Below are 12,452 nucleotides of genomic sequence, written 5' to 3' on the forward strand. Positions count from 1 at the left end.
ATTCAATATTCCTACAAATATAGGTAAACAAGGATAAAACGCTAAAGGCACCTTACAACTGACAGCTGAATGAAAAGCACAACAGGTCATTGGTTACTGTGTATTGGCAGTTTGACTCGGCCCTCTGCGGGCCGAAGAGTTGCGCTCGTAGATACATTATTGACCCAACAAATCCGGGCGTGGATAAAGCAGTGACATCAGTACCTACACTAGTCTTGTGCGTGGGCGAACGATATTTGTCCGATATCAGAGTAAATATCATTCCGACCTTCAATGCAAAACTTCCAAGCGTAAAAAATGTGGACATAAAACACGAGTCCGACTTCAACCCAAACATGGGGTTTCGTTACACAACAATTTTGATTTGGGAGCGATTCTGCAGTCGACATGCATAGAGATCTTATATATTTTATATATTAGATCTCTATGTCGACATGTCTCTAAGGATTGATCGCACCGGACGCAAGGCCACGCTCGTCGCTTCAAGGCACTCTCGGGAACTCTATTCCAGCAGTCCAAGTCCAGCGCTCGGCCACACCGCCTGCGGTCCTAACAGGGCGATCAACGATGTCGCCAGTAGGCGGATCACTCCAACGTACTTCTCTTCGAGACGTTTCCCGCACCCTTGGGGAGCCCGCCTGTTCGGAAGGAGTTTCGGGTCTCAGGGTAGCCCCTCTCATGCTTCTCCTGCGCTCACTGGGGAGGCACGACCACGCCAGCGGCATTTCTCGACCCTCTCACACCGCCGGACCTCTCCCTCCGCTTCTCCCCAGTTCGAGTCCTCGGCGCCGCTTTCCTATCACTGGCTGCAAGTTCAATACCACCGTAACACCTAACTGACACCGTGACGTGGGACGCTGAGGCGGGGCTGTGGGACCACACGTCCCTCCCCAGCCCGGCCGGCCGGCCCCTCCATCCCCGCCGCCTTCCAGAGCAGGTCCTTCGGCGTCCCGGCAGCCCAGCCGGCGCGGCGCGGGCCGGCTTCAGCCGCTGGGGTCCTCAAACCTCGGCGGCCAGTGTCGAGCGCCACTGCCTGGCGCGCGGTACGGCGCATGCGCGCTGACCGGGCCGCGGTCACAGCACTGCCGTCAGGCACTGGCTGCTGGCGGCGCACGGGTTGTAGCAGCAGCGCTGCTCCGTCGGACACTGGCTGTCGTTACTGCAGCGGCCCGACTGCGGCACCGACGGCGCCGGACACCGCATCATGTTGATGAACGGGCACTTGCCGGGCCGACCTGCCGAACAGAGGGGTTGGTAATAGTGGGCAGACACTTCCCGGGCCAATATGTCGAACGGAGAGACGTGGGCTAGTGGAGAGGTGATAAGTTTCGGGAAAACTTTTCAGCAAGATCTTGGTCAGAGGATGACTATCAGCTGGCTATGTAGGCATGCTGTGATTTATGATAAAAACTCTTCTCCCTTTCCCAGATGAAATCATATAAGTACATTGATGAAATGCCAATGCCATTTATCCAATGTGTCTACAAAATCTTACAACTCAACTTCAACGTCTCGTCACTGCTCTAGCGTAATGCAGCTTGTTGCCACTAGTTGCCAGTTGCCACTATGTCGTACTCACGTGATATGATGACCTTGGGCGGCGGCTCGGTCTTGGCCTGCGGCGTCCGCTGCAGGTCGTTAATCACCGGTAGGATGCCGAAGAACACGCTGCCGTCCACGCGCCCGCTCAGGTTACGGCGGATATCTGCCGAAGGAAGGGGAGGTCAGTCGTCACGTGCTGGATCTCCAGCCCCACAGGTTTTCGACGACATTCACGGGCTGCTGAGTGACTTTTCTTTTTACATTAGGTATTTTACGAACGTGGTCTATGGGAATATCCAAGTACCCACAGTTTCAGAATATACGGAAATATCTGGAGAGGAAGAAGATCCAACCGATCTGTGATTAGCTTCTAAGCCCTTAATTTACTGTTCCAGTCATTTTCCGCTGCGAGCCGCTCAGCTGCCTCAAAGTTTTCCTGTATGTCCGGATAATTAGCTGACTGCCAGCGGCTGTGGCCCGCTGGCTCCTGCCCGATGCGCCGTGGGATTGGTCCGGAGGTGTTTTCGCTGACGCTGGGTTCGCCTCGCGTGAGCGGGCCGGCCGGCGCCGCCTGGAGCGAGCACCGGGAACCGAGCCGGTGTTTTCCTGTTTCCTGGACGATGAGCCACCTCTGAGACATTCTCTAATCAACTGCGCCGCCGCTTTACCCGCCATTGTTTGCCAGTGTGAAAAGTGTCCGGTTCGGAGAGGAAAGCCGCGCTGGCAGGCAGGTAGGTGTCTAATTAGTCGACTAGCCTGAGGCGCTGCGCCGGCGCGCGCTGCACTGGTTCGACGAGCTCTGACGAGGCACGAGCCACAATGTGTAAACAATGCTCGGGTGACTGACATACGTATATCCCGGGGGCTACCTGCTACCCGGGTAATACCGGATACGTCCTAGGGTATATACCCAGAGACTGGTAGATTGGAGTTATGTAGTTTGAACCTGACCTAGATAGAACTGGTGTGACAGGATTTAATTTGTCCATGCATTTGAGGCAGGACACACATATCACCTTTGGCGACATGCTGGTTTGAACTGGCGCTTGGGGCTTGGAGAAGATTACCTCACCCTTCAAAAATGGAACCAGATTAAGTGTGAGAACATGACGAAGTTCTGACATCCATAGCCAAGCCACTCCGGGGTTGTTAGGGCTGCCGTTAGTTAGAGCAGGGATGGAACCTTGGTAAATCCCGACCCTTGTCGATGCGAGGGGCAAGGTTAGAAGAAGGAGCCCGTCCCATGCTCTCATCATTGGGGACGAGTAAAGCCAGATAGAGTGTCGCACTGAAGAATGAGGCTTTATCTAGATTAAACAATAGCTGGGCAAATTTTACAGCTGCGAGATGTTTTAGAAAACAAGAAATCCGAATGTGATTTTGTTGCTTGGTGGATCATCACATTCGTGTTTGTTATTTGGGCCGAACAAGGTGTTCCCTCACGAACAAATGTTGCCAAAATATGCCTCTAATCAAGTCTAGAGAGGTGCGCATCTCAGTCGTGTCCGATGGTGCACTTTCTCTCACCTTTGGCGACGTGCGAGGCGGGCGTGGGCGTGGGCGCCGGGGCCGACGCGCCGGTCAGCTCGGGGACGAAGCCCTCAGCGGAGGGCGCCTCGGTCAGCGGCGCCGAGGGCGGCAGGTAGCCGCCGGTGGGCGGCTCCTCGGTGGGCGGCCCCACGATCAGCCGGCTCAGCTGCGCCAGCCGTGTCGGCCGCGCCGTGGTCGTGGTGGTGGGCGGCTCGGTGGGCGCCGGCGTGGCGTCCACCGGGGGCGGCCGGAACCAGCGTGCCGGCTCCGGGGCCGCCGCCGGCGCCTCCACCGGCGTCACCGGCGGCGGCTGCATGTACTTGGACGGCTTGACAATCTCGCCGTTGGACGAGATGCCGCCGATGGTCTTGGTGACGGTGAAGGTGGCCTTGTTGGCGCCCTTGCCGGAGAAGCCGTGCACCACACGGCGCGAGGTGTGCGGGTTGGCCGGGTCCAGCACCACGGTGCGCCCGGTGCTGTCCTTGACGCGCACCACCACCATCGAGTGGGTGCCCGTGGTGCTGCCGGTGCCCGACGAGATGGAGAACTTGTGGGTGGTGCTGCCGCCCGAGGAGCCGCGCCAGAACCAGCGGAAACCGCTCCCCTGGGTGAGCGCGAGCGCCGGCCCGGCGGCGACCAGCGCCAGCACACAGACCGATAAACAGGAGAGCAGGCGCATGGCAGGGCGAGCTGGAACAGAGGCGACAGTCAGAACTGAGCACCCTATTGTGTGATGGCGCTGTACCGCCGTCAGAGCAGAGCACAGTACCATGCACTGACCAAGACCTTATTAGAGATTCTGAGCAAGGCCCTAAAACATCGTTCTGACACCGAATGATCATGTTGACCTTCATAACGGAATATGTTACTGTGTGGTGAATTGGTGATCTTGCTGGCAATAAGTGCCTGCGGCCACGCGGCAATATTGATTTTATTCGTCTTTTCAACTGTTACTTGTATTTGTATGGCTAGGACATTTAGTCATAATCTAGGTATACTTTGCTTCATCCTCAGCATCAGGAAAGCTGTTTTCATTTCGAAAAGATATCAGTGCGTACTGCTTAGTTCCTAGTTCTTAATAATGTAGGCATTAGCAACTGATTCAGGTCGATGCATAATGTCATAACTTATCAGTTATCAACTAAGATGATAACAATGAGACTAAAAACAAAGAGTGCACTCAACAATGTCGTGACTCTCGCTGCGTTTCAGCATTCCCGACCTTCAGCTGCCATCCATGTGTCGATTCAGACGTCCCCGCGGAGGCTGACCTAAGATTGGTCTGAGCCGTTCGATACCGCTGAGCGTGACGCCCGTCGTTGGCCGTTGTTTGCCGCCCAGGGACAAAGACACAATGGAGGGAACATTCCTGATTGGGCCGCGGCGCCGCTGAGATTTCCGGGCGGGCTTATGTGTGAGCTGCTGGTGAGGTCCTTTCCGGGACAGGCGGCGGTGCCGAGCCTCTGCACGGCTGCCCAGCCGGTGTCCATGTTCATCAGGCCTCGCGACCGAGAGATGCTTACTTGAGTAGCGCCTGCTGCAGCTTAAGTCTTCGTGTTGCTATTCATTGCATCGCGACATGAGTGACCAATAATGATAATTCATCCGTGTCGTGTGAGTCATGTTGCACGTCCGTAACATTCATATCCATTGCTAAACAGCTTCCTGGCACAATCCATGCAGCGATTGCCTTGCCAGGTAGGTCGGTTGTGCAATCTAATCCCTGCCCTCTCCCTCGGGTGTGGCGGACGGACAGTCCTGCGATGGACCCGATGTGGAGCCTGCCAGCGGTCACCCGCCGCGGTCCAGTGATCTAAGCGGACGCTCACCTGTGGGGCCCGCCTGGCCAGGGAGACTGGGCTCGAGCGGCGCTCTGTCTACTGAGGGTACACAATACATTGCCCCAAAAGACGGTAAATAACTTTTGAAAATACCCATCTCCAATTTTAGTGTTTTCTGGACTAAAGGTTTGCGAGGAATCCGATGGTGTGGTCCCCGGGATCTGAAAATTTCCATTTTGGAGATAACACCTATTTTTTGAAAAATGAATATTCGTGAGGCATAATAGCTAAATAAATTGAAAATATAATGAGTTAATTTTTGTATAACAACACTAGAATGTGTCGAATATGAATTAGAGATATATTTTAGCTGAGATGATACTATATCTGCGCAAACATGTACATGAACTAGTACATTTACCCTCATCGGCCGAGAAGGGGTGGGGCGGGTGCCGCCTCATAGGGTTTTTCGCGATAGCTCAAAACACGCCTAGGGTAGACAGCTGAAACATGGCATACCTAATCTTATATTCAAGCTGGATCGTTTGACACCAACCGCGTTTTCAGGTCAGGTCAGGTCACTGACCTATGACGTCATAAATGAGCCTCTGCGAGGTCCTCAGATGTTGCAAACTTGCAACGCCCTCAGTGCCAGAGGAACTTTCACAGGAAGATGAAACTTACAGGACGTAGTATCCTCCAGAGGTCTCACAACTTGTGTATCTCGGATTTTTCCCAAAGGTCACATGAGGTCACTTCGGTTACGTGACCTCACCATTGTAAGTCAATGGGGGAAATATTAAGACTGTAATTTTGGCGCCGGAAATAATCTAAAACTATCCCAAGCACATGAAATCGTGGTTTCGTGATCGGACCTTACAAGGAGTGCATGAAACCACGATTTCGTGTGCTTCGGACAGTTTTAGATCATTTCCGGCGCCAAAATTACAGTCTTAATGTTTCCCCCCATTGACTTACAATGGTGAGGTCACGTAACCGAACTGACCTCATGTGACCTTTGGGAAAAATCCGAGATATACAAGTTGTGAGACCTCTGGAGGACACTACGTCCTGTAAGTTTCACCTTCCTGTGAAAGTTCCTCTGGCACTGAGGGCGTTGCAAAGTTGCAACATCTGAGGACCTCGCAGAGGCTCATTTATGACGTCATAGGTCAGTGACCTGACCTGACCTGAAAGGGTGGTTGGTGTCGAAAGATCCAGCTTGAATAAAAGATTAGGTATGCCAAGTTTCAGCTGTCTATCCTCAGCGTGTTTTGAGCTATCGCGAAAAACCCTGTGAGGTAGCACCTCCTCTTCTCGGCCGGCGAGGTTTATTGTACTAGTTTATGTACAATGTACATGTATGAGCAGATATAGTATCATCGCAGATAAAATTATCACTAATTTATGTTCGACACATTCTTATGTTGTTACAAATATTTACTCATTATATTTTCAATTTATTTGACTTTATGCATGACGAATATTTACTTTTCAAAAAATAGGTGCTATCTCCAAAATGGAAATTTTTCAGATTTCGGGGACCACACCATCGGATTCCTCCCAAAATTTTGGTTCGGAAAACACTAATATTAGAGATGGGTATTTTCAAAAGTTATTTACCGTCTGTTGGGGCAATGTGGGTAGGGTGGGTAGCCGCTCACCGGAGTCGTTGGAATCTTTGCTCGGGACAACTTCCTGAAACTACTTTTTGCTGGTCGGAGAGATTGGATGGAATTCCTCCAATGTGCATATTAGTGTTTGCTTTGCAACGTAACGAAGATGAATCTCACGAGATGGCGTTTCTGGACTAGTTGCAATGTCCCGGGACCGAGTCTGATGGTGGCTGACGGTATCTCGGACTCGATCAAACCTGGCCATTTGCACTTAGAGCTCTCCTCCTTTTGCCGGCCCTGTGTAAGATCACTGGCACTAACAGTTGAGCAAACAACTCGCTTTATGTCACCTTTCCCACGGCTGTTCATTCGTACGCTGTCAAGTACAGACGGGATTAAACCGAAACATTGAATGGACTGACAGCTGAATGCATTGTGCAATCGCTCACGTACCGCCCATAGACGCTCGCTTAGTATCGTGACTGTTTCGTTCTACATTATGCGAATGATCAATCATGACTGATACAGTAGTCCAGACTTGCATTTCGCGCATGGTGTGCCGTGTACTTACATATAAGCTATTCGCCTTTGTTGTGGCCTGGTAGATAAATCTGCCTGCCGGTAAATCGCACTATCCCAGATATGTCTTTAACCTGGCCACCTCTCCCGCCTGCACCGGGCTGCAGAAAGGTCGCCTGAGCTCATTGATCACACTGAGTGGTCGACTTATCACGACTTGGTGTTAAATGCGGCCCTGTGCCACTCCAACTTCGCACCACTTAAACAGTCATTCAGGTTGAACACGTCAGATCACAACAGAAACTTCCCACGTCACTTGCGTCACAATCACCCGAAACTTTCCAGAGTTACGGAAGTCGTGATGAATTATGATATTCCGGCTAGGTGCTGCTCTGCTTCATGATTTAGCATAAGCCCCTTTGGTGGGTTACATTCACCGTGCTGACTTCATCGTCGTTCACAGGTTATACTAGGCCACTGTGGACTCTAATGAGCCGCGCTGAATGGGGTGACGCCGGCGGCGCGCTGTGACGTAAAATGGCGCGCGAAAGTGGCACGCGTCGCAGTCACATGTCGAGGTGTGACCCGCAGATTCGGGGGTGTCCGATGTGCTCATTTGGTGAGAAGGTGAGCTGGAAACCCGTGGGACTGGCAACTCACTTCATATGTCACCCACACGGGTGGGGAACTCCGATAGGGAGCCATTGCGAATGTGCCTCTTATCGTAATAGCGGTAGGCGCTCAGCTCAGTGCACTCAGTGTGATTTGGTGTCATGCTGAAGAAAGCTCTGATTTAAGACACCAATTAGCCGGTAGAGCACCTGTGATATGCGGGTGCGCGCACAGATTAATCGCAAACCTGACACTATTTATAGGACACATTAGGACGAGACACTTCATAAAGACACGTCGCCATAAAGTGCAGGCTCAGTGGGGGAGTGGACAAGGACGCGTCTGAACTTTCACTGTTAGCCGTGCACTGCCGGTGACGCGGTTTTTGCCACGGGCCGTCTCTCTGTGGTGTCCAGTCACCACAGAACCGGCACTTCCCTGTCCACACCGTGAGGGGGTCTCCGCTCAAAAGTCACCGACAAAACACGTCTCGTGTTCCGTGCCGGTGGCTGGGGTCTGTGAAATACCGACCACCCCGTATAGCTCATGCTCAAACATGTTGTATGCGACTAAACAGAGCTGATATTCTACCCCGCGACCGCCTGGGGGGGGGGGGTCGGATCCGACCCCCCCCCCTCCGTTTTTCTTGAATAACTCATGAACCGCTTGCGCTATCAACTTGAAACTTCGCATACCTTCTCCCCCATCAATTTGACGTCTCCTGTGCAATTTTTAAGAAAAAAAATTTCAAAAATTTCTGAGATATATCGATTTTAGTGATGTAACTACATGGCGTTTTCAGTCAAAAAATGGTAAATGTTTAAAAAATCGCCAAAAATCGAGGTTTTAAGCAAATTGCAAATTAAGGACATGAAAAGACGCAGCTCAACGAGTTCTTTAAAATGGCTATCTCGGATTTTCCATAAAATGCGTTTTTCACCCCTAAAAATTCAAAAAACTATATTTTTTGGAAAACAGCTAATAAAATCCAAAATTTTGAGAATTTCCAAAAAACCAGAATATGTGTTGTAGAGCTCTATTAGAACATTAGATGCCCCAAATTTCAACTTTCTATCTTGATTTTTGACCCCCAAATTGTAAAAAATAGCTCCAACATGCATAGGGCATGGTGACGTCATAAGCATTTTCGCGAATTAGAGGCACTTCTGAACATCGCATGTGAAAACAAATGGCACCACTAGATTCCTGGGACAAAGCTCGTCTAGAAAAGTGCATTTTTATGTCAAAAATAAAAAGTTGAAAAATTGACCTTTTTTCTCAGCCCTCGTTTAGTATAAACGATTTTTTATGCTTTCAATGCACACTTATCACCAGCACAGTGACTTGGGGTCACATATAACCATTACCATCGGATTTGGCGTGAAAAATAAGCCATAAAACATGTGTCGCACGCCCATGTAGCAGAAAGTGAAAACCGTGACCTTTCGTGACCTGACCTGACCTTGACCCGTACTTAGTATGACCCCTATACGCACATGGTACCTTCACTAGGTCTTTGAGGTCATTTGTGGTGAGTTTCGAGCAGCAGCTATCGATTCCGCTGTCCATAAGCCTAATCATGCAAAACCCCTGAATTTGACCTTTGACCTGACCTTGACCCGAAAGTTGACCTCAATCTTAAAATATTAAGAGTGCTTTGGGAAGGTCTCGTAGAGACCTTTCGAACGCCGCCTCGCGGGGCTCGATACGACCATTGGTTCTCGAGATAACAGGGGGGGGTCGGATCCGACCCCCCCCAGGCTGATGTGGGTACGGAAATAGCCCAGGCGGTGCCGGGCTACCATATCAATCTGTAGGTACAGCCGCGACTGGCAGAGAAGAGGAAGAGAGGGAGATGAGTCGGAGAGCAGGAAGGGAGGGAGGGGGTTAATGTTTTGACCCCACCACCCGTCCCACCGTCAGACTGCCGGGCCCTCCGCAGGCGAGGATGGCCTTTGTTTACTGGCAGCTGACGGCTCGCTGAGGTAAACACTGTTTGTTCCCCGACAAAATGCTGATAACCTTGTCTGGTTGTGAGAGGACCCGGCGGCGGGCTGTGGGAAGCTGCAGTCGAGTGGCGCAGCTGTAACAGGCTCCTTTCAGCTGAGCGGAGGAGATGCGCCGATAACCTGTCTGATTGTCTGATTCAATTAGTGAAACCACTGCCCCTCTGTCGCTGTCAGACAGGCTTGCAACAATTACTAGTAACTACCATGTTTTACACTGCTGGCTGGCACAGAAGCCACCTAATTCCATGTTTCTCTCAGACGGCACACCGCCCACTTTCGTCTGTGTAACAATGGCTCAAAGGCCTTTATTCTCGCCGCGCTATCGCAAACAGTAGCCATCAAGCTCGGCTTTGTCGTATTTTACACCGAAGTTTGAGATCACGGCACGGATATACCAGCATGAAACACAGCAGGAAACTTCCTAGGCAGAAGGGCGGTCCGCGCTGTAACCGTTGTTGTAGATAATCTGTCTAATGAAGGAGTTTAATGAGGATTAGCCCGCGGATAAACACGAGCACCTGTAAAAACGAACAAACAGCTGCTGTGACAGCCAGTGAAAAACGAGGATTTTTTGGAAATAGAAAGTGAAACATGTGTGAATGATAATTTCTAACAAATTTACCGTCAGTACGAAGCAATACCGAACCCTTAACAGTGGTGGCAGCGGTGTTAAAAATGTCGGACCATTTGGTTCTGGAGAAGTTTGAGAACGGCAGTGCACAAGATTGGATATCATGGCTGGAGGACTACTGTTTGTTTGGTCAGATGAAGAAGTGGAATACCGACAAACTTGTGACAAACTTGCGTTTCTTTGTTTCTGGTAATGTAAAGGAATGTGTCCGACACGTGTGTGCAGCGTGCCCGGCAGCCACACTCGACTCGATCTCCGCCGAAGTGGTGAAGCTACTGGGAGGGATACCAGATCCCATGGTGGCCATCCACCGCCTAGATTCGGTGGCTTATGAAGGAAATGTGATGAAAACCCTGCTCGCTATTGAGGATCTAGTACAGTACGCCTACCCCGCCGTTTCAGACAAGGCTACTAAGGATCAGCTGACTTGGATCCATCTCCAGAAAGTGCTACCCTCGGAGTATCAGCGAGATCTTACGAAGGCCAGAATCACAACGTTGGACGCCGCTGTGGAGCACGTCCGAGCATTCGAGCGGGCTGATGCGTCTGTCCAGTCTCACCCGGCTGGATTGTATCGTGCTCAGACCAGCCCAGCTGTCGAACAGGCCGACCCGCAAGGACGGAGGAGCTCATCGGTCGTCTGCTACACGTGCGGCCTATCGGGTCATATCCGCGCTCTCTGTCCTTTCCGCCACGATATCTGCGGCAACTGCGAACGCAGGGGTCACCTGAGTACGGTCTGTCGAGGGAGACCGACGCGAGCGCGGGGCAATAACCAACCCCGTGGAAGAAGCTTGGGAAACGCCCGGCAGTCTGTCCCAGGGAGCCAAGGGCAGACTGGCCGCGTCACCAGGACAGTGGCTCCTCTCATGTGGACAGCCGAGAACCAGGCACCAGTGCAGTCATTACCACTGCCGCTGCCGGTTCCGAACGACTACCGCACGGGCGCGGCGGTGCTGCAAGCGTGGACCGACAGGGGACGACCTGTCCCATCGCCGCGGCTGGAGGAATCTCTACCGCAACAGATGCCAAATCAGCAGCTGGTAGATCAGCAGCAGCAGACGCAGCAGCTCCGGGAGTGACGAGCACAGCAGTGACGGCCGACGCGACGCCGGTGGTGAGGAGACACAGGCCAGGTCGGTACGTCCAGTTGCTTATAAATGGCAAGAGTGTTAATTCTCTGTGCGACACTGGGGCCGACCACACGGTGGTTCGGCGTGACATTTTGAGTGACGTCACGCCCATCCGGCCGGTATCCCACCCGGTGAAATTAGCGAACAACGAACAATATTCCGGGATAATGGGATGTGCGTATGTAGATCTGCAGCTTGGACCCTTTCGACAACTTACCTGCGTCTACGTGGCCGCCACCTTGTGTGAGCCATGCTTGTTGGGGGCAGATGTGCTTACGGCCTCGAAAGCAGTGATGGACATATCCAACGGGGAAATGTGGGTATTAGGGCAGGAGCTACCAATGCATGCGACTGGCGCAGCACAGGTTGATCCGGTGCAAAAAGTGGTGCACCGCACGGGAGCCGTGCTGATCGCCCGCACAATCGCTGTGCCAGCCAACAGTGAAATTATTTTGCCCGCTACCGTGTCTCTAGCTGAATGTAGCCGAGCTAAGGAGCTGGCCCACTCACTCTGCTGTAAGGGGATGCCTGATGGTGACCTGGGACTGACAGGTCTGGTGGAAGGGGACGGGGAGTTCATTAACAAAACGGAGCTGTGTGTAGCCCGTTTGGCGGTAACTGTGCACGATAATACCGTACCAGTCAGACTCGGCAACCTTTCAGACAGCCCCATCACCCTCTACGAAGGTACCAAGATCGCCAATTTCGAATCCTTAGATGAGTTCTCGTTCAGTGAGGTGCCTGAAACTGAAACAGAATTCTGTCCCGATCAGGCTGTGGCACACCTGGAGGAGCCGACACGTTCCGAGTTTTTGGCCCTGCTCCATAAATACAGGCAGGTATTTGCAGGACTGGGCCGCACTGATGTCGCGGAGCACAAAATACCCACTGGAAACCACCCGCCCGTATTTCAGGGCCCACGTCCCATACCAGCCCACCTCTCAGGGGAAGTCAAATCACAAATAGATGACATGGTGGAACAGGGAGTGCTGGAGCCCGTCCCGGACTCCGAATGGGCGTTTCCCTTGGTGCTGGTGAAACGGGCCAACGGCGGTCCGGTCCGAATATGTGGAGATTTC

At 52.1% G+C, this 12,452-nt stretch overlaps 1 protein-coding gene across 1 annotated transcript in view; it reads right to left on the reverse strand.

The window, feature by feature from the left end:
* Positions 1 to 78: 78 nt before the first annotated feature.
* LOC122391454 (pollen-specific leucine-rich repeat extensin-like protein 1) overlaps positions 79 to 12,452 on the reverse strand; it is a 37,568-nt gene continuing 25,194 nt past the window's right edge. Inside the window, exons 2-4 of the mRNA XM_043385369.1 lie at positions 3,070 to 3,762; positions 1,580 to 1,705; positions 79 to 1,235 (exon numbers count right to left, since the gene is read on the reverse strand). Coding sequence (XP_043241304.1) covers positions 1,075 to 1,235; positions 1,580 to 1,705; positions 3,070 to 3,751 — 969 coding nt within the window. The 5' untranslated portion in view covers positions 3,752 to 3,762 and the 3' untranslated portion in view covers positions 79 to 1,074. The remainder of the gene's footprint in view (positions 1,236 to 1,579; positions 1,706 to 3,069; positions 3,763 to 12,452) is intronic.

The sequence above is a fragment of the Amphibalanus amphitrite genome, unplaced genomic scaffold, assembly GCF_019059575.1.
Source record: "Amphibalanus amphitrite isolate SeventyFive unplaced genomic scaffold, NRLGWU_Aamphi_draft 000438F_arrow, whole genome shotgun sequence".
In the NCBI taxonomy this organism is placed as follows: domain Eukaryota; kingdom Metazoa; phylum Arthropoda; class Thecostraca; order Balanomorpha; family Balanidae; genus Amphibalanus; species Amphibalanus amphitrite.